At 40.0% G+C, this 27,142-nt stretch overlaps 1 protein-coding gene across 3 annotated transcripts in view; it reads left to right on the forward strand.

Moving 5' to 3' along the window:
* The window catches only part of TMEM131 (transmembrane protein 131), a 152,637-nt gene that overhangs the window by 99,379 nt on the left and 26,116 nt on the right, over positions 1–27,142 (forward strand). For all 3 annotated transcript variants that reach the window (XM_058667569.1, XM_058667566.1, XM_058667567.1), the window contains exons 9-27: positions 20–170; positions 266–322; positions 1,156–1,217; positions 7,408–7,516; positions 10,898–11,006; positions 11,764–11,917; positions 12,006–12,176; positions 13,221–13,331; positions 13,417–13,551; positions 14,980–15,084; positions 16,319–16,405; positions 19,036–19,188; positions 19,289–19,364; positions 19,538–19,655; positions 21,424–21,562; positions 21,661–21,770; positions 22,369–22,435; positions 25,883–26,034; positions 26,220–26,362. In XM_058667569.1, the coding sequence (XP_058523552.1) occupies positions 20–170; positions 266–322; positions 1,156–1,217; positions 7,408–7,516; positions 10,898–11,006; positions 11,764–11,917; positions 12,006–12,176; positions 13,221–13,331; positions 13,417–13,551; positions 14,980–15,084; positions 16,319–16,405; positions 19,036–19,188; positions 19,289–19,364; positions 19,538–19,655; positions 21,424–21,562; positions 21,661–21,770; positions 22,369–22,435; positions 25,883–26,034; positions 26,220–26,362 (2,209 nt within the window). The remainder of the gene's footprint in view (positions 1–19; positions 171–265; positions 323–1,155; positions 1,218–7,407; positions 7,517–10,897; positions 11,007–11,763; positions 11,918–12,005; positions 12,177–13,220; positions 13,332–13,416; positions 13,552–14,979; positions 15,085–16,318; positions 16,406–19,035; positions 19,189–19,288; positions 19,365–19,537; positions 19,656–21,423; positions 21,563–21,660; positions 21,771–22,368; positions 22,436–25,882; positions 26,035–26,219; positions 26,363–27,142) is intronic.

Raw genomic sequence — 27,142 nt, forward strand, 5'->3', positions numbered from 1 at the left:
GATTTTTTTAACTTGTCAGGAAATTCCTCCTTATGAAACCAAGGGAGTGATGCGAGCCAGTTTTTCATCGAGAGAAGCTGATAATCACACAGCCTTCATAAGAATAAAGACCAATGCTTCAGACAGCACAGAGTTTATCATTCTTCCCGTTGAGGTTGAAGTTACAACAGGTTAGTGAAAAACAAAAGAAGTTGCAAGTTCGATTTGTTTTCAGTGCATCTTGCTGCAGCAATGTGAAAAGTAATTGTTTATTCTTTTTCCCAAGCTCCTGGAATATATTCCTCCACGGAAATGTTGGATTTTGGCACACTACGAACACAAGGTAAAATTGAGATGATATTTGCAGGTCTTCAGAAACAATTCCTATGTTCATGGCTGCTGTACTTTATAATGCAGCTTTGAAAGCCATTTCCTGATGGATTGTGATCCTGTAGAAACCTCCTTTGGGTTCCCATATATGTTTACAAATTTATACCCCAGTCCTCTGTGGGGTAGCATTACTTACCGAGTGGGAAAGCAGTGTCAGGGATTAATTTAAGTCTTCCAGATGGAAGACTGAGGCAGAAAGTAGTGTTCTATGTTAATCCAGTTCCTCATCTATTCAGTTCTGCTGATCTCTCTTTTTAATAAGTAAAATAAAGGAAATCAAAGCATTTACTTCCAGATTTTTATTTAGGTATGCATTATTCAACTAATGACATAATAGGAAACATTTATTTTAGATGGTTTAGTGTAAAATGGAAAATATCCAAATAAAAATCTTTATTAAGGAAAAAGTCATAGTACTTTTGAGATTTATTTGGATGATTTATAACTAAAACTTGGTTATTCAGGGTTGTTGCATTTTTAAAGTTAGGTTTGCTCTTAATATATCTCACATTATGCATTAATTTATTTCTTCGGAAAACCAGTTTAGTACTATCTATTCACAAAATTATAGTCTGAGGTTTGTGGAGGAAAGGGTGTCTAGTGATTTAAGATGGGGGATATTCTTATAAAACAATGTGTGTATTAGTAAAGGGATTCCTATTTAATATGCCATTTTATTAATGTGATTGACATTAAATTTCACATTCTAGAATAGCTTTAGTTTGATAATTAACTTATTATAAAGCATACCTTTTTATGAAATATTTCTTCCCTCTGTTTTAACAGATCTACCAAAAGTTTTAAATCTTCATTTATTAAATTCAGGAACAAAAGATGTACCAATAACAGTAAGTCTTAACCTTTTTTTCCGCTAATTTATCTATAATTTGTTTTACAGCATATGACAAAATGAAAAAATAATAGGACCCTTACGCTAAAAGAATCTTATTTTATAGTGACCATGTGTCTCCTTTCGAGTGTCCTCGTGTCTGACATAGCATTTCTATTAATGCCGGTTAGGTGTTTACGTGGTTCTTTTTTTGCCTAGCTTCACATGTCTATTTTAAGAAACATTTTGTATAAAAATGTAATCAGTATTGACTAATTCGAAGAATGTAAATGGGGAAAATGTAGTATTTGGTTCATTTATGACATGGAGTTAAGTAAGGGCATGTTTTCTTGCTTTTGTATTAAGTTTTAGGATTCCTGTGGCGGAGTGCTTTTGAGTGCTTTTGCTTGTTTTGTTGAGTCAGGCAGGACTTCTGGGACTCTGCAAGATATTTAGATTGTATCTTAAATGCAATAGGAAGTTATCATAAGAATGTAAGCAAGAAAGTGTTGTCCTTTCATGTACATGTTGTGGGAAGCCACGCCCAGCAGAGGCCCAAGGGCAGCTAGCAGAGCAGATAGTTAAAGCTGTGGCAGGGGTCCTCTGCAAAGGCGACTTGGCATGGACTTCTCAACTTACCCAGCTTGAGTCATCTCACCTATAGGGGAAACTAAATCTTTTTTTTTTTTTTAAGATTTATTTATTTTTATTGGAAAGTCAGATATACAGAGAAGAAGAGAGACAGAGAGGAAGATCTTCCATCCAATGATTCACTCCCCAAGTGACCACAACAGCCGGTGCTGCGTCAATCCGAAGCCAAGAACCAGGAACCTCTTCTGGGTCTCCCACGTGGGTGCAGAGTTCCAAAACTTTGGGCTGTCCTCAACTGCTTTCCCAGGCCACAGACAGGGAGCTGGATGGGAAGTGGAGCTGCCAGAATTAGAACCGGTGTCCATATGGGATCCTGGGGCATTCAAGGCGAGGACTTTAGCTGCTAAGCCATGCCGCCTGGCCCCTAGTATTCCAGATTCTAAAAGCAAAAAATTGCCGGCCCACAATGATATACCCAGCAAAGCTTTCCTTTGTCTTTGCAAATTAAATAAAATTCTTCCATAGTAAAGTTAAAGGAATATGCCTTTTCCAAACCCGCCCTACAAAGGATGCTTACAGATGTTCTGTTGACAGAGAAGAGGAATAGCACCAAACAAAACCAAAGGCAAGTGTGGAGAACATCCCAGTAAAATAACAACAGAAGACAAAATCAATGAACAACGCATTGCTAAAACGACAGGCCCAGATTATCACCGATTCATATTAATCCGAAATGTAAATGGATTAAACTCATCAATCAATGTCACGGACTAGTAGACAGGATTAAAAAAAAAACCTATCTATTTGTTGCCTATGGGAGATACATCTCACCAACAAAGATCAGCGGAAGCTATATCTCATGGATTTTGCTGGTTTTTTTTTTTTTTCAGTTCTGTCTCTTCAAAACACTTTCTTATTAAATTCTTCACTGACTCATAGATCACAAAAAGCATCATTTTCCTCAAGAAGGTTCTTGATTTTCTTGTTCATTTTTTCAGCGACACATTAGTCAGTCAGTGGCATACTATTTAACTTCATGTCATTTTTAATTCCTTTTTTCTTCCTGTTGTTGATTTTGTTTTGTGGCTTTTCATTTAAGGGGATGGAGAGTAACTGTGTTATAGACTATCATATCCAGACGTGAGGATACAATACAGTATGCATCTCTACTTCCAGATCAAAGTTGGACTCCCAGGGAAACCGTCAGTTATATTTTGATGAAAGAATTCTGGGCTCCCTGCCATTGTCCATGCCCATATGATGGACATATGACTGTTTATGAAGAACTATAGTAATGGTATAGGGGGACTTAATGGGGAAAGAAAAGGGAATTGTGGAAAAGGTTAGGGAAATCCCCAGGCCTATAGAATTGTATCATAAAATGATAATAATCATTATAATAAGTGCGGTTATAAAAAATAAATAAAACAAAAAATGAAAACTATTTCCTAAACATTTACGAAACACTAATGTGTAAATGATCAAATAAGTTTGCCTGAGAAGTCTTCAGACGGATATTTGTTTTGTTTTGGTTTTTAAGATTTATTTATTTTTTTATTGCAAAGTCAGATATACAGAGAGGAGGAGAGACAGAGAGGAAGATCTTCTGACCAATGATTCACTCCCCAAGTGACCATAACAGCCGGTGCTGCGTCAGTCCGAAGCCAGGGACCAGGAACCTCTTCCAAGTCTCCCACGCGGGTGCAGGGTCCCAAAGCATTGGGCCATCCTCTGCTGCTTTCCCAGGCCACAAGCTGGAAGCTGGTTGGGACGTGGAGCTGCCGGGATTAGAACCGGCGCCCATATGGGATCCTGGGGCGTTCAAGGCTAGGACTTTAGCCGTTAGGCCACTTAGCCGGGCCCCAGAGGGATGTTTTTATGAGTTTTCCCTACTAGTTTTGAATAAAGATCACAGAATTTTCCTACTCGTTTTGCCAATATCAGTTTGAAAAATGCTTTCATCAGTTTGTGTATAACTCACTTTAAAATATATAGTTGTTAGATACTGAAAAGTTTTTTGTCTTTTTTACTCAGAAGCCTTTTTAGGTGGTTTCAGAATTTCCTTGCCTCTCAGGGTCACTTTAGGGTTACCAGCATTCACTGGGTCTCAGTGCTGTGAGAAACAGCTGGAGATGTATTTAGAATGTATGCAAGCTGGGAATCAAGCCATATGTTTCTGCTTCATGATTATCTTTGAGTAATCAACAGTGACTAATACTAAAACAGGTTGTTAGTATAAATATGTTTATTCCAAGGTAATGATTATGTGTTTTATTTGTTAAGCGAGCAGAATGAGCCAGCTACTTAAATATTTTGTTTCCTTGGAAAATGGGTGTTAACTGTAGGTTTTTTTTTTAAATTCTAGTTTCTTATTTTTTGGTTTTGTTTTGATTTTATTTATTCAACAGGCAGGAAGACAGAGGTAGACAGTTATCTTCTTTCGTTTACTGGGTCACTCCTAGATCCTCCAAATAGCCACAGCCAGGAGCTCAGAGCACTTTGTCTCCCACACGGTGGCAAAGGCCCTGCCTCTAAGCACTCTAACGCAGCACCCATCCTTCAGTTTGCTTCCAATAGTATGTAGTAATTCAGACCACTTGTGTTGTGCATGAGTTGTCAGTTAAGTATTTGCTGCTAGTGTAATGTTGTAATTGTGAATATAAAATTTTCCTGTAGTAAGGAAGTGTTCATGTCTTTCATATAGCAAAATATTTTTTCATCAAGTATTCTACTTACAAGTGACTACCTTTTAACAAATCCCTTGGCGTAGCTAGTCTGGCATGGTGCTGTGCAGGCTGGTCACCCTGAAGAAGTGCTGCAGTGGCTCCTCATGAGCCACCACTTCTGGTATTTGAGCATGTTGGGAACTGGTACAGCTCCGAATTTGGGACCGTATTGCTGAAAATCCTCTGCAAACTGCAAGATTTCTTAAGATTGTATCTTTAACAAATTGTGACTTTAAGGTGAATGTGACTAGTTTGAGAAACCTAGCAACATCATAAACTGAATCACAGTACTGTATAGTTAGATGGGATCTCAGAAAACATCTAATTCATTCTCCTAATAAGTTTTTTTAAACAGGTGGGGAAAATCAGCCCAAATATAAAGTGGCGGTTTATTCAACTGACACTTATAGTTAAATAGTCATAAATTGCCCCTGAATTGTCACATGATCTCTGTACAGCTTTCCTTTTCTGTGGAAAAAGGATTAGCATGTCAGTAAAGTATAGTCAAACTTGGTCCAATTTGTAGTTTATCTTGAAGGTCAAGTTGCTTTGTTTTGTTGTTAAAGATCCACACACATACACATGGTCATGTGCCCATCCAAGAACACAGAGATTTGTATTCTCTGTGATTGCTAATGGCGGCATTTATTGATAAATAAAGCTTATAACATAAACAAACCATTCACAACCCAACCCCAATTAGTCAAAAAGAAATGGGTGGGACACACACACTGCCACAGTGGGCTAAGGTGTTGGTTTTGATGTCTTCATCCCATATTGGCGCACTGGTTTGAATTGCAGGTACTCTGCTTCCTATCTCGTTTCCTGCTAATGTGCTTGGGAATGTACTGGAAGATGACCGAATTAATTTGGTCCCTACCACCCATGTGGATGACCAGGATAGAATTCTTAGCTTCTGGCTTCAGCGAGCCTAGAAGTAGCTATTGCAGCCATTTGGGAAGCTAACCTAAAAGAGCTCAGTCTTTCTCAGTCTCCGCCTCTCTCTATGACTGCCTTTCAAATAAGTAAATCTTTAAAAAAACATGTAAATGTTTTTTTCATGCCTGGGTGCTTTTTGTGCCTTTAGAGATTACTGTCTTGTTCGGTGTAGGCCAATTTTTCTCATTTATAAGTGAGTTGAAGGAGTGCACGGGGAACTGGGGGTATAACCCGATGCCGTGTTGGATCTGACTGCACCCCATTGACAAGCAACTCTTTTCTAAGGAAAAAGATAGGCTGTATGATAAGTCTGCAGAAATTCAGTGGATACCTCCAGGGGAAGTTATGATTCAGCAATTATACAGGAAAGTTTTTGGTAAACATTTTTGTACAGTACAGCTATTTTGTGAATGCATTTTTCTACTGTTGGACGTCACATGAAAGCCTGTACTGAATCAGTTCTAGCTACTGAAGCACCACACAGTATCAGCAGGTCCCCATCTTCAGTAACAGGAAAGAGCTGGGAATCCTTAAAGTCCTCTCCTGTTGAAAGTGCTCTGTGTTGGTGAGGATAATCCATTAGGGCTGGACTTTAAATGAATTGGATCAGCTTTTACTGTTCTGGGATGCTTAAGATTCAACAGTTTTAATAGAAAAATCTGACTTACAAGTCCAAACCATCCTATCTTCTTTCAAGGTACACATCCCCCCAGTCAGCCTGACCACTGAACCCCATAGCTAGGAAGAAAGCCCTGCCCCCTTACCAACAGCTCACCCTACCATCACAGCCACATCCCAGCGAGCAAGAGAAGATGCCATTGGAAACCGAGTCTGCAGAACTCCCTGACCCCAGGGTCCAACTCAGAGTCATAGGCATTCTTCATTCCTCGCCTAGAGATAGTCTGCATGTTACGTTTAGGATTGTGGATTTTGTTAAGTAGAACCATAACAGAAGTTGCCTTCTCTCATATTTGAATTAATTTTTCATTCAGAAAATAAATTTTCTTTCATAGTTTATATGCTTGCACTCAGTGTGTTAAACTTGTTTTATGATTTTTTTTAAATGTCTAACATTATTATTATTGATGCAGTTATTTGAAAGGTAGAGTTGCAGAGAGAAGGAGAGACACAAAGAGATCTCCTCATTCATTGCTTCACTTGACAAATGACTTCAGTGGCTAGGCTAAGCCAGGCCAAACCCAGAAGCTCCTTCTGCCTCTCCTAGATTTGGCAGGGCCCAGCTACTTTGGCAACGACCTCTCCTTTCCCAGGCACATATGCAGGGAGCTCGCTCACAAATAGAGAAGCCAGGACGTGAACCGGTGCCCATATGAGAGGCTGGCATCGCAGATGGTAGGTTTTTAACCCTCTGCATCACAATGCTGGCCAGGTTTTAGTTTCTTTCCTTTTTTTTTTTAAGATTATTTATTTATTTATTAAGATTTTATTTCTTTTCATTGCAAAGTCAGAGACAGAGAGAGGAAAGAATTTCCATCTACTGATTCACTTCCCAAGTAGCCACAGTGGCTGGAGCTGAGCCAATCCGAAGCCAAGAGTCAAGAGCTTTTTCCGGGTTTCCCAAGTGGGTGCAGGGTCCGAAGGCCTTGGGCCGTCCTTAACTGCTTTCCCAGGCCACAGGCAAGGAGCTGGATGGGAAGCAGGGCTGCCGGGATTAGAACTGGCACCCATATGGGATCCTGGTGCATGCAAAGTGAGGACCATAGCCACTAGGCTACCACACCGGCCCTATAGTTTTAGTTTCTTAAAGTTTAATCTGTTGAAAGTTCCCCCTCTATTATCACTTTACATCACATTCAGTTTTACCTGTTTGGCCTTCTCCATTTAAAAGGACCGTGTAAGATGCACTTGCCAAGTTTTGCCTGTGCTTTACTTTGCTGCTAAACCATTAGATCAAAATAATGCCAATTATGTGTATGTTTTTCTTCTATGCAGAGTGTTCGACCTACACCACAAAATGATGCTATAACAGTATACTTTAAACCGATTACGTTAAAAGCTTCTGAAAGTAAATACACCAAAGTTGCCAGCATTAGTTTTGATGGTAAGTATTTACCTTTCTCCTTTGTGATACAGGTGTGTTACTTTACTAAACATGGAAGCATTTGTGTTATCGTGATTTAAGAAATCAGACTTCTTTATAAAAAGGTTTGCATTCTTGCTTAGGTTGTTTTTTTTTTTTTTGAGTCATTCTAGGCTGTTATTTGATACATTAAAAGTATAGCTTCATAAATCTAAACTGATATTTTAAGTTCAAAAAAGAGTATCTGCAGTGTGAGGTAATCCTTTGACAGCTGCATGCGTTGCAATTTGCCTTAATTATGAAGTCATTGATTTATTAAAATGTACTTAGTTGAATTCAGAAATGCTAAGAGAGAGGAGGGGAAGGAGAGAGGTTTTCTATTTGGTTCACTGCCCAAATGGCCACCATGCCAGAGCTTGGGTTGTTTTCCACTGCTTTTCCAAATCATTGACAGTGAGCTGGATCAGAAGTGGAACAGCCAGGACATGATGTGGTACCATATGAGATATTGGTACCAGAGGCAGCGGATCAGTTTGTTGTATCTCACCAAACCCCACGTCATTGATGTTTGCAATTGATAGCATGTTTAAATTTTAGAAGAATATTTATATTCAAAACCAATTTTTTTTTAACTTTTTATATATATCAACTTAACAAGCAAGGCAGACAGTCCTATTTAAACTGAAATAGTAGGGCCGGCGCAGTAGCCTAATAGCTAAAGTCCTCGCCTTGCACGCACCTGGATTCCATATGGGCACCCGTTCATATTCTGGTGGCCCCACTTCCTATCCAGCTCCCTGCCTGTGGCCTGGGAAAACAATAGAGGATGGCCCAAAGCCTTGGGACCCTGCATCCGCCTGGGAGACCCAGAAGAAGCTCCTGGCTTTAGATTGGCTTAGCTCTGGCCATTACAGTCACTTGGGGAGTGAATTAACAGACAGAAAATCTTTCCTTTCTGTCTTTCCTCCTCTCTGTATATCTGACTTTTCAATAAAACATAAATTAACTTTAAAAAACCCAGAATAATAGCCTTTATGACTGCTACTTCAAATGCATATAAATCGTGAAGTGTTAACCCAGATTAACATTTTTATAGTATATTTTATTCGGTTTTGCCTACATGATGAGACATATATTGTCACAAGATATATTTGGTAGTGACTTAATGGCTACCTAACTGTATGAAATTAAATGAGAACTGAAAATATATACAGGCTTTTTCTCAGAGGGAGGCATGTAAGGGTGGAGCTGTTAAGATTAGACTGAGGCACCATGGCAGAGCCACCTGTCACCTGAGCTGTGCTCAGCTCCTCACAGGAGAAGCAAGTTGATGGGGGACCGGAAGGGGACAGCACCCCTGGAGCATCTGGGCCTGCTTCTCACTGTAAGACCCTAGAGCATCTAACACACAGAGGGGGACACTGCGTGAGCTCAGCTCAGCTGCCCTAGGAACAGACTTGCCCCCTCATCTCCAGCATCTTCCTGTACTTCCTGGTGAGGGTCTCCCGTCCCGAGCACATGCAGTGTCACTGGTGTTTATTCTTCTGAGATCATACACTCCAAAATAGGTGTTTCTAAAGGAAGTTACATAGAAATGAATACGAAAGCAGAAAGAAAGCATCTTTAAAATCAAAGGACTGTTTCTCAGAACACATTTTTCCTGCTTAGATATTTGTTTATTTACTTGAAGTTGTTATGGAATGAGATCTGTCTACAGATTCACTCTCGAGATGTCCATAGCTGGGCCTGCAGCCAGGAGCCAGGGATTTTATCGGGGTCTCCCATGCAGATGGCAGAGTTTCAGACACGTGGGTCATCTTCCTGGGAGCCAGGTCAGAAGCAGAGCCTGTCCACCTTCTGCCTCGCTTACCAGCCCTCTAGGTCTGCACACAGAACGTGTCCCTGAGATTGCAATTGGAAGTCAAGAAATGTGCTAACATGTGATATTTTCAAAATGCACTTGACATAAACTCTGTATTGTGCTCACCTATCAAGCATCTTTCTTATCAGAAGTCACTATTTGTGATTTTAACTGAGTTTCCCTCAATTTTTCACCATTTCATTTACAAATGTAACCTGATATGACATGAAATGCCTAAATTATGGCAGTTACAATCAGCTTTACAGAAGAACCAATAGAGAAAACTTAAAAGCATCCAGGAATGGTTAATGAGCATGTATGGAAAAATAACAGATTTAATGGAAAAAAAAATTTTTGAATTTCTTTTTTTTACTGGAAAGGCAGATATGCAGAGAGAAGGAGAGACAGGTCTTCCATCCTTTGTTTCTCACCTCAAGTGGCCACAGCAGCCAGAGCTGAGCCAACTCAAAGCCAGGAGCCAGGAGCTTCTTCCAGGTCTCCCATGCGGGTGCAGGGTCCCAAGGCTTTGGGCTGTCCTCTGCTGTTTTCCCAGACCACAGGCAGGGAACTGGATAGGAAGTGGAGCAGCCAGTATGCAAACCAGCACCTATATGGGATCCTGGTGCATGTAAGGCAAAGAGTTTAGCCACTAGATTACCGTACCAGGCCCTGTTCTGTTTTTGTCCTGAAGCTAGATAACACACATTTGTTTGACTCACAGATAAATTATTCCCATAAGTGGAAGTGTACCTTGAAGTACGTGAAAGGGATAGTTTCCTTATTTCCTTATAGGAATATCTGATGGATACCCAGACTGAGTCCTTCAGATAAAATTATCCAAAGCTGCTTCGTTGATGAGGACAGTATAATATGATTGTAGGAAAGGATTTATTTCCTCTTAGAGTCCTTATGCTCTTAGGATTGCCCAGAAGAGGAGTCAGTGTTCCTAAGTCTTGATTTTTTTTTCTTGCACAATGCTGCTTGATTGGTATTGCTAGGAAGACCGACCGGACAAGCAGTGTTTTTTTCTTTCTCTCTGAAGGTTTTAACCAGTGGTTCTCAGTGGGTGGCAATCTTGCCTGACAGATGTCCAGAGACATTTGGGTTGTTGCAGCAGGAGGGGTACTAATGACATCGAGCAAATAGAGGCCCCAGGTGGTTCTTAAACATCCCATAAATAGACACAACGAAGATTTAATCCACAACCAAGAATTAATCTGGCCTAAAACTTTAACACAGAGAAAAATTATACTTGGGGAAAAAATAAAAAAACGTTAACACAGAGGTAGAGTAACAGCTGTTGTTACTAAGACTAAAACTGGCTGTGGAGAGAAAGTTGGTTCCTAAACACTGTTCACTTGCTTGATCTCATTTCAACAAAAACAAAATGTTTTCCCTTCTTTGTATGAAAAATGTATTATTTAATTAAAAGAGTTATGAAAATTGTCTGTTTACCAACTTAAAGCTTAAATTCTTTTTAAGATTTTTGCCAGTCTTCTCTGGTAGTAGAAACTGACGGAAATTATTTTTCTTACCTTCAGCATCCAGGGCAAAAAAACCATCTCAGTTTTCTGGGAAAATAACTGTTAAAGCAAAGGAAAAGAGTTATTCTAAACTTGAAATACCATATCAAGCAGAAGTTTTAGATGGGTAAGTTACTTTTTAGGTTTTTGCTTAGCAATAAATTAAGTTTTTGTTACGAAAAACTGTGGCAAAAAATAGTAGCCAAGTTCCCCCTAACTCAGTGGGATTATCAGTGAAAACAACAGCCTGAACTGTCTAGGAGAACTTTCTATATGTTTTTTTTTTTACTTTCTACTTTAACAGTAATCAGATAATATGACTTCAGTTTAAATGAACTTCATGATTCACAGGAGAATCTGTGATTTTTAAAAATATTTAAATCATTTGCACCATTTGCTTTCTGTCATTGCCTTTACAACATGTGAGTGATTGTGGTTTATTACTGTTTTGTCACTGAAAACAACCCTCTGTCTTCCTTTATAAACTATGCACACTCCTGGGAAAACAGCTTTTTATTAATGGGCAGTAACATGCAGTTCATTTTCCAGTTATTCTTTGACCAACAATAACTTAATAGAGGCATTTGATAGATATTCTTTTTAAGAAATCTGATTGCAAGTCAGTAATAAGCATAATTTTTCTTTTCAAAATAGGGTAAATCCTTTTTTGTTTATATGTTCTTGATTCTAATAAGTTGTATATAATTTAAAGTTTTTGTATTTCAGTGTTTTATAAGACAAATTTTATTTTAAATCATTTAGTCATTAAAAGGTTGCTCTACTTTTTTGATAGAATCATTAGTGCTCATATAGTTGTTATGTATAACCAGTGACCTTAGAGGTTAAATTCACATTTGGAAATTAAGATGATTTTCTCCTAACAGTTACTTGGGGTTTGATCACGCGGCCACGCTGTTTCACATCCGAGATAGCCCTGCTGATCCTGTGGAAAGGCCGATCCACCTGACCAACACCTTCAGCTTCGCCATCCTCATTCATGATGTGTTGCTACCAGAAGAAGCCAAAGCCATGTTTAAAGTATGTCAGGGAAACCTCATGCCTTTGATTTTTCTGATATCAAGTGGACGTTTCTGACATGTTTTTTTACTCTCCTGTTATTTCCTAGGTTCACAACTTCAGCAAACCAGTCTTAATTCTCCCTAATGAATCAGGATACATTTTCACCCTGTTTTTTATGCCATCCACATCATCTATGCACATAGACAACAACATTTTACTTATTACCAATGCTTCTAAATTTCATTTACCTGTGCGGGTTTACACAGGCTTTTTAGATGTAAGTATGATATCTTTAAGATTGTGAGCACTCACACATCTGGGTGTGCAGATACTAGGCAGTCGTGTCGCATACTCGTGTGCGTTCATCTGTGCTCTGCAAGCTGTTCCCATTCCTCCTTCGCCAGAAATGAGACTTCCAAGAGACACTCGTTTTTCTCCAGAGGACACCTTTCCCACTGCCCAGTGGATGCTTCAAACCAGGAATAATAGCAAACCCGAGTCATCCCTCAGAGTCTGCAGGGAATCACTTCCACGATGCTCCTTTGCAGTGCCAGGGGCTGTGGATGTTCATGTTCTCTGATGTAAAATCGCACAGATTCTCATGTTTAGTGCCTAACACAGTGCAAATGCTGTGTGAGTAACTGATGCTGTGTTGTCTGGAAGACAGTGACAAGGGGGGACGTCTGTACATATTCTGTACAGACACACTTTTTCCAGTTATTTTTGATATGTTATCCTACAAACCATAGCATCAGTTAGTGTTAGAACTGGCAGGATCTTCACTGTTCTCCTGCTCCTTCAGTTACTTTAAGTTATAAAGGCTTTGTAATCATTCATGAAGCTAATTGAGGCTCTGGGCTTTCTGCCTGATCCGCAACTCCACTTAGCCTCTGCTTCTGCGTCAGCTTGCTGCTGCTTTCAGCTGCTCAGTAGAGGCCAGGGCTGTGTTCACATAGGATTACTAAAGGCTGATCTTTGTACAGGGTGCTCTGCTATTTATATGTGATTACACATGAAAATATGTCATGACATTCATGAAAATGATTTTAAAAGACGAATTTATCTGGTGCAGTAAAGTTTTATACCCACGTTTTTTTTCATAGGGCACATTTTTCAGGATCTTTTTGCATAGGTTTTAAAAAAATGTTGGCAGTAAAACAGCATCTTTTACTCTAATTTTTCATGAACCTTCTGAAATATCCTTTTGCGTTTATATATGTAAAATTGAGAAAATTTACATCTTAATGTGGTTGCTTTTGATACTATTCAGGTTACACCAATGCCATTTTATAGTTAATGTAATACTTTCGTATCTTTCTAGTACTTTGTACTGCCCCCCAAAATAGAAGAGCGATTCATCGATTTTGGAGTGCTGAGTGCAACAGAAGCAAGCAGTATTTTATTTGCAATTATAAACAGCAACCCAATTGAGGTAAAAAAAAAATTTTTTATTCTGTGTTGCATTTAAAGATTTCATGCCTATGTTGTAGTAATCACTTTCATCTCTGTTTTTTAAGTTGGCTATAAAAAGTTGGCATATCATAGGAGATGGTTTATCAATAGAACTTGTTGCTACTGAGAGAGGCAATAGAACTACAATAATTGCAAATCTTCCAGAATTGGAAAAATCCTCTTTGTCTGACCAATCATCAGTAAGTAGACTTTGTTATTGTTTTCTTAAACTAAGAAGGATGTCTGCACTGTAGATAAAAGACCATGGTTTTGCATTCCACACCAAGTATTTCTGTGATTCACAATCAGCTGGATAATTTATATTGAAGCATTCTACAGGTATCTCCTCAGGCCATCCTTTATGTTGGATGCACTGAAACCCAAAGGGATCGTTAAATTTAACCTTGACATAAATAGCTTTGTAATGAGGAAAATATAAATTATCTTTTATAATAGAAGTTCATTTCAGGAAATTCATGTGGAAATGCTAAGCTCACCCTGTGTGTTCTGAGTTTACTGGGGAAAGAAAGAAACAATAAACAAATAGCTCTGAGTATTGGTAGAAAGCACTTTTAATTTTAAGTAATGCTGTGGCTAGTTTTCTGTAGTGATTAAAAAAGTATCAATGAGGTATTGTTTGGTCCCTGTATGACTTTTCCCATGTGTTTTTAATCTGTTTCATAACACATGCAGTTGCTTGTTTGAGAGTGGTAAGCAAAAGAAAACAAATATATTTGTCTTGGCCCTCAGTGCTAATGAGACAGGAAGTCGGAGCTGAAGCCTACTGAGCAAAGAATTAGTGGAGTCTCCTTCTGTTTTGTTTTTTTTTTTTAAGATTTATTTATTTTTATTACAAAGTCAGATATACAGAGAGGAGAGACAGAGAGGAAGATCCTCCATCCGATGATTTGCTCCCCAAGTGAGCGCAACGGCCGGTGCTGTGCCGAAGCCAAGAACCTGGAACCTCTTCCAGGTCTCCCACGCGGGGTCCCAATGCCTTGGGCCGTCCTCGACTGCCTTCCCAGGCCACAAGCAGGGAGCTGGATGGGAAGTGGAGCTGCCGGGATTAGAACCGGCGCCCATATGGGATCCCAGGGTGTTCAAGGCGAGGACTTTAGCTGCTAGGCCATGCCGCCGGGCCCGTCTCCTTCTGTTGATAGGACTTTCACATATCGTCTGCAGGTTAGGACAGAACTAATTAGGAAAATGAGCACATGTCCTCATGCACAGCGAATGGAGTGCAAAGATGTGGTGCTTTGGTGTGTCCCAGCAATGCTGCCAGAAAGACATGACCCTTCACATACCAGTAACCCCACACCCCAGAGAGGTACTGGGCTGCTGAGTAGTTGTGGGATGGTGCTGGCAGCAGAACTGCACTTCTCCCCCCTGCAGCTGGGAGGATGACCATGCCTTCCTGAGCAACCTTCTCAAAGGCAGCCCATGGTGTGTGAGGAGCCGATCAGTTTGAAGCAGTGGGTATTCTTTTGAGATGTTTCTACATGATGATGCAATAATTATGTGTGTTAACAGTTTTATGACAGGATTTCAGAGTCAGCTTATTTGTAGCCTTTCCAATTTAATAAGAAAGTGCAACCAGCACAACTAACGAATGCTGTCCTACCATACAGGTAATATTGGCATCAGGCTATTTTGCAGTGTTTAGAGTCAAACTCACTGCAAAAAAACTAGAAGGGATCCATGATGGAGCCATACAGATAACAACAGACTATGAGGTAAGAACTTCGTGGGGATTCTTGTCATTTGGGTTTTGCTGAGAAGTTCAGTCTTTTTTTTTTAAGTAGAAATGGAAAAACGTAAGTTGACTCAGAGAAAAAGATGTGAAGTTAGAGATATTTACAAATGGTCAAACATTCCACGGGGCCACCTGAATTTTCTGGGTTGAATGTCTCTGATACACAGTGCAAACACGGATTTGTGTGTAACACGTCTAAAAAGGAGAGTAAAATCAGGAAACCATGTCTCAATTTGAGTTCTTTGGTGTCAGAAGTAAAAAAAGATCATTGAATTTCCTGAAAACTCTCTGGAGTTTCTGTTGCATACAGTAAAATATCGAATAGATATATTTCTGTCAAATATAAGTGTTTTTAATACTCAACAGTCACGTGCTGCTAAATCCAGCAAGATGCTGCCCTTGTCGTCATGCCTGTTTTGAGCATTGCAGCCTTTCTAGTTGAGTAGCAGAGTAAAAAGTATTGGTTTTAGGACAAGCATTGTGGCACATCAAGTTAAAATGCCACCTGTAATGCTGGCAGTCCATATAAACACCAGATCAAGTCCCAGCTGCTCCTCTTCTTGTCCAACTCCCCGCTCGTGTGCCTGGGAAAACAGTGGCACATGGCCTAGATATTTGGGGCCCTGCCATCCACACGGGAGATCCAGATGGATTTTGAGGCTCCAGGCTTGAGCCTGGCACAGCCTCAGCTGCTGCAGACTTTTGAGGGAGTGGGCCTCCTTTAGGATGGTATATTCCTTCAAAGGCTGTATGTATGAAGACAAGGGCAGTGTCTTGTTGAAATTTTTGTTTGTTTTTAAGTTTTTTTAAAGTCAAGGCTTGACTTAATTATTAAGAATATTTATGTTCGGCAGAACTCACCATATAACATTAGAAAACACTTGTAGTACATTGCTTTAAGAATATAATTTTACTTTTTACGTTAATAATCGGCAAAATACTTAGACTGTGAAAATTCTATCTCCCACATTGTTTATTCTTATTTATTCTGTTTGATTGGAGAGGTGTGGCAGTGTATTATATTTCATTGCATTTTATGGAGTATATTAGATGTAAACAGAGTCCATGGTTGACTTTAATATTGGTTTTGAATTAGTTCTTGCTGACAAAAGTCCCTAAAGGAATTCTTTAATCCCACCCCCCCCAAAAAAAAACAACCTGTGCACTAATGGTCAGGATGAGTGATTTGATGGTTTGTGCTTGTTCCTGCACAGATCCTGACGATCCCTGTGAAGGCTGTGATTGCGGTGGGCTCGCTGACCTGCCTTCCCAAGCAGATGGTCCTTCCTCCTTGCTTTCCAGTAAGACCGTCAATTCACAGATTTTTAAAATTCTGATTCTTTCCTGCTACTTTTACCACTGTGTTTCTATAATTCATGGGAAAATAAGTTAATGTTGTTTTATTCGTTTTTATATTTTAAAAAATAACTGCATGGATTTCCAGCTTTATTCTATGTAGGACAAGAAGTAAACAGGTTTATAGACGCCAAGCAAAGGGTAGGAATTGTCTCAAGAAGGGTAAAGATATCGTGCTGTGAGGGAAGTACGTGTCTGTCTGATGAAGGTGCCTGATCCTGGCTAGGATCTTCTCCCGCAGTTACAGGAGTACGGTGAGCCAGGGAGCTCTGGGAGCCAGGGCATGAGCAGCCTCAGCAGAGACAGAGGTGATGAAGTCTGAATTGGGTTCAGGCAGTTGTAAGTTGTCCAGTTTGGCAAGAATAGAGGGAGATTCTAAGGAGGAAGGTAGAATAGTATGTTGAGGTGATAGCATCAACTGTGGGGGTCCATGGTTTTTGAGCAGAGGCTTGGCATTGTCAAAATTAAGCTTTAAAGATGAGTGGCACTCTGTGGGAGGAGCAGTAGAACACTGAGACCGAGCCAGTCCTCAGAAACAGTGAGAAGGAAAGCCCTTGAATTCCTCCAGCCTCACTCTCTGCCTTCAATGCCCCTCCCTCCCGGAACCCCCACTGCACTTCGTATACTCCCCTGCATCTTTCAAGATTGTTCTGTTGTAACAGCAATCTCTGATGCCTTCATTGTTTTTATTAGTAGTTTAGTTCTAATTATTTTGTGATCTAAATACACAAAAGCACAATCAGTATGGGACCTGGTCAGACATTGGACCATGGCTGGTTTTCAAAGAATTTACAATTATGCACATAACTAGTATAGAGATTCAGAATTGAGATAAAATTTCTAATCTTGAAATTAGAAAAATTTTTTCAGAACCCTTAAGAAATAATCTTTTGTAATGGAGCTGATAAAGCGAAGCTTTGCCTTTTATATATTTGTTCCTTTCTATAATAATACCATGATAAAAGAGTGCTCTTGTTCGGGAAGGCAGTTACAAGTTTATCATGATAAACTGGAGGGGAATGTTTCTGTGTGCTGAATACTGCCACAACTAAGCATTTTTTATTTAGCTTGATAAGAAATTGTCTAACTACACATGTGCAGCCAAGTTAAAATTATTTTCTTTTTTTTTTTTAAGATTTATTCAGTTTATTACAAAGTCAGATATACAGAGAGGAAGAGAGACAGAGAGGAAGATCTTCCGTCCGATGTTTCACTCCCCAAGTGAGCCGCAACGGCCAGTGCTGCGCTGATCCGAAGCTGGGAACCAGGAACCTCTTCCAGGTCTCCCACACAGGTGCAGGGTCCCAAAGCTTTGGGCCGTCCTCGACTGCTTTCCCAGGTCACAAGCAGGGAGCTAGATGGGAAGTGGAGCTGCCGGGATTAGAACTGGCGCCCATATGGGATCCCGGGGCATTCAAGGCGAGGACTTTAGCTGCTAGGCCACGCCGCTGAGCCCAAATTAAAATTATTTTCAAAGAACATTATTTACAGTGTTGTGGTTCTCTATACTATAAAAATGATTGGCCCTCCTAGATTTTACCCATCAGGAAGAAATTTTTCCTTTGCTGTCCAGTGAGGTATAACAAAATTGAACATGTTCCATAACTATATATTTATATGCAAACAATTTAAATAACTGATTGTTCACACAAAGTTGGCTATAAGAAGCTTCATTTCAGGACTGAATGAATATCTTTTTAGTTTCAGCATTTAAATTTTTTTAAAAGAGTGGTTTATTTTTACTGGGAATGCATATTTACAGAGAGAAGGAGATAGAGAGAGAAAGATCTTTCATTCGGTGATTCACTCCTCAAGTGGCAGCAGCAGCCAGAGCTGAGCCAATCTGAAGCCAGGAGCCAGGAGCTTCTTCTGGGTCTGCCATGAGGGTACAGGGTCAAGGCTTTGGGATGTCCTCAGCTGCTTTCCCAGGTGCTTTAGCAGGGAGCTGGGTGGGAAGCAGAGCAGCTGGGATATGAACCTGTGCCCATATGAGATGCCAGCACTTGGAGATAGAGGATTCACCAATTGATGCCAGCCCCCCAACTTTTACATTTTGAATAGCAGACATTTTTTAAAGTTTGCCATTTTAAATATTTCTTCAAGTAGGTATGAATTGTGTATAAAATGATAAAATTCTGCTTTCATCCAAAAGAAGATATGTTCTTACTATTATTTATCATTGTACTTTTTTTTTTAATTTTAGTATGCTGTCACAGAGAGAAGCTTGCAGCTACTGAGAGCAGTCATTGCTTATCAGTTTAATCTGTTTGCTGTTTTAATAAGATGCTTTTTAATGTATGTTTTTCCAAAATGATTTGAAAAATTTTCAAAACATTTTTGTTTGATTTTAGAATTTAGTCATTTCAGGACCTCCTTGAAGTAGAATAAACAAACCTTGCTAACAAACTGAAAACAATTATTGTGTTTGATTAAACCTGTCTCTGCTCCTTGTTTGCCAGCCTCTGGGCATTTTACTTTAATTCATTTTCTCAAGACCGTAAAAGAATGATCCTCTTGAGTATGTGATCTTGAGAAAACTCAGCCATCTACAAACGAGTTTGTTTTTTTCCTGCAGGGGAAGACAGTACATCAGAGTTTAAATATCATGAATTCCTTCTCACAGAAGGTAAAGATACAACAGATACGATCTTTGTCAGAAGATGTGCGGTTCTACTACAAACGATTACGGGGCAACAAGGAAGAGTTGGAGCCTGGAAAAAAATCAAAGGTTTGAAAGTGTTACAGTTGAGAATTCCCAGAAGTCCCTGTTCTGTTATCATAACCATCCGTGCATTGAGGATTGATGGTTCACCCGTGCCTCTTTGCAGATTGCAAACATCTATTTTGATCCTGGACTGCAGTGTGGGGATCACTGCTATGTTGGCTTGCCTTTTCTTTCCAAATGTAAGTTATCTTGCTGTCTGGTCTCATTCCTTCACTCCCACCAATAGCCTTTTAATGTAAGGCTACACTTTGTAAAGTTCATACCCCTTTTGGTCCAGAGTTCTTCTCACGGAGCTTGGTAAATGGTTGTGGTTGGGGCCAGGTCCATCATAATATGTATTTGTTTGTTTTAGCTGAACCCAAAGTACAGCCAGGGGTAGCCATGCAGGAAGATATATGGGATACTGACTGGGATTTGCATCAAAGCCTGTTCAAAGCATGGATGGGGATAAAGGAAAATTCTGGTCATAGGTGAGTGGTTTTATTTTAAGAATCTTAGCTTTCTTTCCATGCTTGAAACCTCTCCGCTGACATGACTCTCTACCCTAAACTTACATTAGGCTGTTTTACATTATAGCTTTAAAAAACGTGCCTAACAAGATTATTAGTGAGGCATCTTAACCTGCTTTTTTAATTACATATTGCTGATGAATATACACACTGCCAGTTTTCTCTTTTCTGCAGTGCCTTAGCTACTTCATGAAAGTCAAGGAAACTATTTGAAGTTGTCTTAATGTAGGCTGCCTGTTTGAATCTACCACTGAGCCCTGTTAAGGACAAGGAAAACATTTTCTAGGTTTATTCCCAGTGTAGGAGAACAAGTGTGTTTGCCTCTGTGAAAAGCGCTCCTCGTCCCTTCCCGAGGGGTGTGCCAGGCCCACTTCACGTGGACGCCGAGTGTCGTTGGCAGTAGAAGGGCTGATGACAAATCACTGCTGCCTGGATATTGATAACAGTGAAGGCCATTCTTTTCATCTACTTCAGAAAAGAAGTTAACTAGAATAATATTATGACAACTGATGAAAACACTTTTGACTTGATAACTGTTAGGTAACTGTTTTTGTTAGTTTCGAGACTTTCCAACTTCAGAAAAACATGAAATTCTCAAAAACCGTTGATCATTGAATCTGAAGGTTTATTACTGTAAAAAAAACTTTAAGGTGAAAGAAAGTTAAATTTTTGCGTTAAAATGATTAAAACACATACACAGAGATTTGTCCTAATGAACTTGCTAAGACAACTGTAAAGCTTTTCTTTGTACTCTGTATTTCCACAGTGGGTGTTAGGAAGTACAGGCAAGCTCCAAACTTCAGTATCCAGTTCTGAAGGAGTAACTTGAAGTGTTGCCCCAGGCTCAGCTACTGGGGAAGCTCTTGTCCTCTCAGTGCCACCTCTGCTTCCTGGAACCTGGTGCTGAGAGCTAGACTGCCTGTGTGCCGGGGCCAAGTGCCGAGGGCACAGTGATTGTGCCATTTCCCCTGCTCCTCTCTTGGTGTTATTTTGTCAGTGTATGCATTACAAGGGATTTCCTACCAGTATCTGAGCACGTCCATCTGCTAGTACTATTGTTAAAACAGCCTCCAATGTTTGGTCCCAGGGACCTTGGTCTATTTCATAATGTTTCCTTGAGGAATGTATTCTGAGTTCTAAACAGCTAGCTAATGAACTCTGTTAGTAGGGAAATATTCGAATGAAGTCCTGAATATGGCTGAAAACTTTGCATGCCTGCTCAAAACCCTTGTGTGTTTTGCCTCTAAAACTGGGACATTCATTGTATGTGAGGATTCTGTTTCTTATCAAAGGGGTAAAGGCCAGCTGCCAGCAATGAGCTGCCTGCTCTGCTAATTCAACTCTGAATATTCTTAGCACTTTGCTGTTGGTGTCTCCATCTTTTTCCTGGGCAGGTGGGGTTCTTCAGGACCCCCCAAACATCCCATGTCCCTTATGTGTTCTAGAGTCCAGGTTTTCTTGGAAGTTTTTCAAAATGTTAACAGGATTGCAAGTGAATGCTGCTAAAACTATTCGTAAGATTTGTCATTCTTTACAGATGCAGTACAAAAACAGTATAGGTTATAAGTGATATTTTGGCAAACAGAAGAAAATATCCAAGCAAGTAAACCTGTGTTTTTCAGTGCCAAAATAAAATTTATCAATTGCGTAACCCTTCAGAGAATTTCTTGTGTTCAGAAAACTTCAATGTTTTGTTTTAATATAGTTGCTTATGAATTGTTTTTTCTAGACTTAGTGCTGTATTTGAAGTCAATACTGACCTCCAAAAAAATATCATATCTAAAGTTGCTGCCGAGCTTTCTTGGCCTTCCGTACTCAGCTCGCCGCGGCACTTGAGGTTTCCACTGACTAATACAAACTGTTCTTCAGTAAGTATTCAAAGTCAAATTGCTTTGTAGGGTAGGTTTATGCTATCTACTCCTACTTTCAACTGTAGAAATCTCATTTACTGTATCGTCACTTTAAGGAAGAAGAGATTACTTTAGAAAACCCTGCAGATGTTGCTGTCCATGTTCAGGTTATTCCCCTCGCTTTATATTCAAATCCTTCCATCTTTGTGGATAAGTTAGTGTCAAGGTAAGCATTGTATTACATAATGATGTATATGGGATTAAATGGTCATTTTACACACTTAAAACTTTGCTAGGAAGGTAATACAATCACAGATCTAGTCTGAAAAATTCTGCATCTGTTAATTGAGAGAAGTTTTTGGGGACTGAGGTTGATATGTTAAAATCTGGAAAAGCTTTGAATTTAAAATAAGGAAAGTGATATGGAACTCTCCTAAAATGATTTGTAAAGAGAAAACAAATAGAACATACCATTTTTTTTTTACTTTTAAAATGAGAAAAATATTAATAACAAATATGTAATCATAATTTTTTTTTTTTTTTAAAGATTTATTTTATTTTTATTACAAAGTCAGATATACTGAGAGGAGGAGAGATAGAGAGGAAGTGGAGCTGCCGGGATTAGAACCAGCGGCCATATGGGATCAAGGCAAGGACCTTAGCCACTAGGCTACGCCGCCAAGCGTAATCATAATTTTTGTAATCATAATTTTTAAAAGTCTATTAATCTGGTAATATTAATCTGAAAATCTGACAAAAAATAATTTACAAATAAAGCACACATTTGATTCCCTTTCATCATGATGCTGCATTTTAAATTTTAGGTTTAACCTGAGTAAAGTGGCAAAGATAGACTTGAGAACACTCGAATTCCAAGTCTACAGAAATAGTGTAAGTATTCAGACTTCATACTCAAACAATTCTAAATGTGATCAGTGCCAACATGAAAGAAAACTATTACCTGTCTTTAAGTTTGGCTAAAAGGCTAGTTCCTGAAGCAGTCTGAACAGTCCAGTGCTGTATCAGAACAAAAGAGCGGGGGAGGTTTTGGTGAGGCTGAGGCACACGAAGCAGAAGGGTCCTACTTGTGGGCATTTCACACTCAGCCAGGAAGGTTTGTCACCATATTTACTGGATGTTGTGAGAATATTGAGTCAGTCTTTTCCATCTTCTGGGTATTCTCTGTATGGGACTCAGTGAATGCTAGACTCGTGACTGGAATTGATACAACGCAGTAGTCTGCATGATTTTCACTCAGCTGGTGATCTTACATTAAAAATATATGCATAAGCTGGTTGGTTCTAGAAACCAACTTGTTCTGTCTAAGCACTGCCTGCTCCTGCGTGAGGCCTTGGCATGAAGTGAATGTGTCAGAGAGGTAGCAGTAAAGCTCCTGCAAAATGACCTATGCCTTGGTCCCTGTGCCCTTCCTGCCCACCCAGGCTCACATGTCCTTCTAGCTCTCAGATTCCAATACCCTATTCTTACCATCATAACACATACTCATTGCTGATTAAGATCATTAATTAGCCTCACTGAACTTAGTGTCTTATAGTTCTTAAAACATTGTACTATTTCCCATAGCTTTGTGTTTTAATCTGTAAAGCATGCATTAGCAAAACCTTTATCAGAATAGTATTTATAAGCCTGCTGACCATTACGCAAATGTTGGCCTGGTCAGTGTTACTATGGAAATAGTTTTGACACTGTGGGTGTCTGCAAGGATCTCTAAGATCCCCGGGGAGTGCTTGGTCCCTCTAGACAACCATCCTTAGGAACTGATTGTGGCCTTTATTGGTCCCAGAGATGCCTTGGCTTCCTCAAACATTCCCATATCATTTGAGTTTAAATTAGTTACTTTTGAGGGGAATATACAAGGCTACTTCAGAAAGTTTGTGGGAAATGGAATTTAAGATCAGTTTATTTTAGGAGTAGATACTTAATCTATTGGTTAAGACATCCAGGTATATTCCATATCAGAGTACCTGGGTCGATACTGGCTCTACTCTTGATTTTAGTTTCCTGCTAATGAGGGCCCAAGGAGACACCCATAATGGTTCCAGTAATTGGGTCCCTGCCATTTGGAAAACCTGGATTGTACTCCCAGCTCAGCTTTGGCCCCAGGCCAGCCCTGACCATTGTAGTCACTTGAGAGTGAACCAGCCCATAGAAACTCTCCCTGTATCTGTTTTGTATCTTATCCTCTCAATATTAATAGAATATTCTAAGTTTATTTGGGTGCAAAATTTTGGAATATATATATACATAGATTTTTTTTTTAAGATTTATTCATTTTATTACAGCCAGATATACACAGAGGAGGAGAGACAGAGAGGAAGATCTTCCGTCCGATGATTCACTCTCCAAGTGAGCCGCAACGGGCCGATGCTGCGCTGATCCAAAGCCAGGAACCAGGAACCTCTTCCAGGTCTCCCACGCGGGTTGCAGGGTCCCAATACATTGGGCCGTCCTCAACTGCTTTCCCAGGCCACAAGCAGGGAGCTGGATGGGAAGTGGAGCTGCCGGGATTAGAACCAGTGCCCATATGGGATCCTGGGGCCTCCAAGGCGAGGACTTTAGCTGCTAGGCCACGCCGCCGGGCCCTATACATAGATTTTTATACTAGTACATGTTTTCCATGAACTTCTTGAAAGCTCTTCATATGTTGAGTATATCATACTGTCCATTTGTTAGAACAGTTTACTTAAAAGCAAACTTACTCACAAACCATTTTGGAACAGTTAGAGTACTTTCTTGTCCTAGTAGACTTTGATAGAAAGCCACATTAGATGCAAGAAAAATAGAATACTTCAGAAGTAAGTTAAAAAAATAGTGTACTAAGGCCAGCATTGTGGCACAAAGGGTTAAACTGCTGCTTGCAGTGTTGGCTATGTACTAGGTCAAGTCCTGGCTGCTCCACATCCTACCCAGCTTCCTGCTAATGTGCATGAGAAGTCACAGGAAGACAGCCCGAGTCTTTAGGCTCCTGTACCCGTGTGGGAGACCTGCATGTAGCTCCTCGGTCCTGGCTTCAGCGTGGCCCAGCCCGAGCCAGTGTGGCCATTTGAAGAGTGAACCAGTAGAAGAAAGATTGTCCTTCTCTTTCTCTGTAACTCTTCTTTCAACTAAAATAAACGAGATAAGTATGCTTCATATGTCTTTTGACAACAGGTGATGTTTGTAAAATCATGCTTGTATAGAAATATAGACTTGTATTATGTAATAACCAAATTATGCTGAAGGCAGAAGAAAGTGATGCAATATTGATTCTCTTTCCATGTCAACAGAGCCTTGGATAATTACAGCCAAGTGTTACCATCTCTTCCCTAAAAATTTAATATTGGTTTAGAAAAGAACAGTATATCCTTTGTGTGAACTTTGTTTTAATAAAAGATGTTTTTGAATTTTTATTGGTCCTCAAAAATCCCTATTTTGGGGTTGGAACCATGACATAAAAGCTACCACCCATGATAGTGGCATCCCATATGTTCTCCAATTCATGTCCCAATTACTACACTTCCAATCCAGATTCCCTGTAATAGTCTAGAAGAAGCATCAGAAGGTAGCCGAAGTGTTTGGACCCCTGCCACCCACATGGCCGACCTGGATGAAGCCCCTGGCCTTTGAGGCCATCTGGAGAATTAACCAGTAAATGGAGGAGTTCTGTCTCTCCCTTTCTCTGACTCTCAAATAAATCATTTTGTTCAAGTCCTATTTTAAATACTGAGCTAAGCTATGTTTTAAGGACTAAATCAAGTGTTTGTAAAACAACATGGTGTTTGTAGTTTTCAAAATAAAATTTAAGGAGGTGCTGAGAAGAATGGCAATGAAACTGTGATGCAGCCCGAAGAAGCCAGGGTGCTTCCCTGCATAGGGGCAGAGGAGACAGCAGGAAGAGCCCAGGATGGTGTGTGCTGGTGGTGTGTGAGCCTGTGTGCTGGGCTGAGGGCTCAGGCGCGTCGTCCTAGGCTTGTGTCCATCTCAGTATATGTGAGGTGGTGGGGGTGTTTGTCTAAGTTTGTAAAGGTTAAAAATGCCAAGATCTGTATACAGAAGCAATGTAGCGTAAACATGTGGACTTTGTGATGTGGGAACAAAGCCTTGTTTTGAACTTAAAGCAGAATAGAAAACCTTGTTACCAGGGTTTGTGGGGGGGGTGGGGAGGAGGTTTCAGCTCTCTCGTTGCCAGATAGTCATTGTGTAAATCATGAAAAATAAAATTGCTTGCATATTTAATCAAACTTAAGAAACTCTACTGGGCTCTACATAGGATAAATGATAAACCACTTTTCCAGAGAATATATTAATGACTTCTGTTCGTTCACTTGATGATTCAAGGCTCATCCACTGCAAAGTTCAACAGGATTTACAGAGGGCCTCTCTCGACATTCAGTTTTAAACCTGATTTTAAAACCCGGAGAGAAGAAATCTGTGAAAGTGAAATTTACTCCAGTTCATAACAGAACTGTGTCCTCACTAATCATAATTAGGTAGGTTCGGATTAGAAGTGGAAGTGATTTGTATAACAGAAGTGCTTGACTAATTAGTTTCAAAATGAAGTAGCATATACAATTTGTAAATTTCAGTTCACTGGTTTCTGTGTAATAATTTATAAAATAATGGTAGAGATTATAGACTTAATTGGGGGAACTCTGTACTTGTTGTTCTCGCATAGGAATAACCTCACCGTGATGGATGCTGTGATGGTCCAAGGACAAGGAACAACGGAAAATTTGAGGGTGGCGGGCAAGCTTCCAGGTCCAGGAAGTTCCTTGCGCTTTAAAATCACGGAAGCATTGTTAAAAGACTGTACAGATAGTGAGTATTTCAAAGGCAAAAGTTCCAATGACACAATTTCATACTTGTTTTAAAATAAGTCTAAAAAACAGGTGTCTGTACGTGCACACCTTATGCCTTAGTGTAACAAAAATATCAATACTCATTGCGAACTATAATGGATTTACTGCAAGTGTGAAAATAAAGCATAATAAAACTTTTGCCACAAAAAATGACCTAACAAAGGAAACAAGTTCTCCTAGAACCTAGGGAAGGGCCAGTCTCTGATGTGTGGGTTGTTCATAGTCTCTGGGCCTTCATGACTGGACTTTGGGGTCTGCAGGTCTGTCCTTCCCAAGCTCAGCAGCTGACTGGCGGAGGGCGGTGTCCCCAGGGGAGGTGGGGTGGGGGAAAGACAAGCCCTGACACCCCCACAACCGCAGTCAGTACCACCCCCTCCTCTACCTACCTCAGCCAGCAGGGGTCAGGCACAGGAGAGAAAGGGGACCAGCCACATGGGACCCTCTGCCAGTTCGTTCCCACCCCCAAACACCTTCCACCCTAGGCTGCCAAAGGACCCCTCTGAGCTCCCTGGGGCCCAGGGCTGTGTTTTGGGGGAATTCACCACCTCTCGCTTTTCCTGACTTAGGAACAATATCCCCCCTCTCCCAGGCAACGCAATAACACACACCATGGGTGGCAGTGGGCAGTGGTGGGTTTTTGTATTTGAATTCACTGTCTGGGACAAAAAGTTAGTGTCCATTCAAAAAAAAAATAGAAAAAATGCCTGCTAATAATGACAGGCCTTATCACTGGATCAGG

Source organism: Ochotona princeps, chromosome 8 (assembly GCF_030435755.1).
Source record: "Ochotona princeps isolate mOchPri1 chromosome 8, mOchPri1.hap1, whole genome shotgun sequence".
In the NCBI taxonomy this organism is placed as follows: Eukaryota; Metazoa; Chordata; class Mammalia; order Lagomorpha; family Ochotonidae; genus Ochotona; species Ochotona princeps.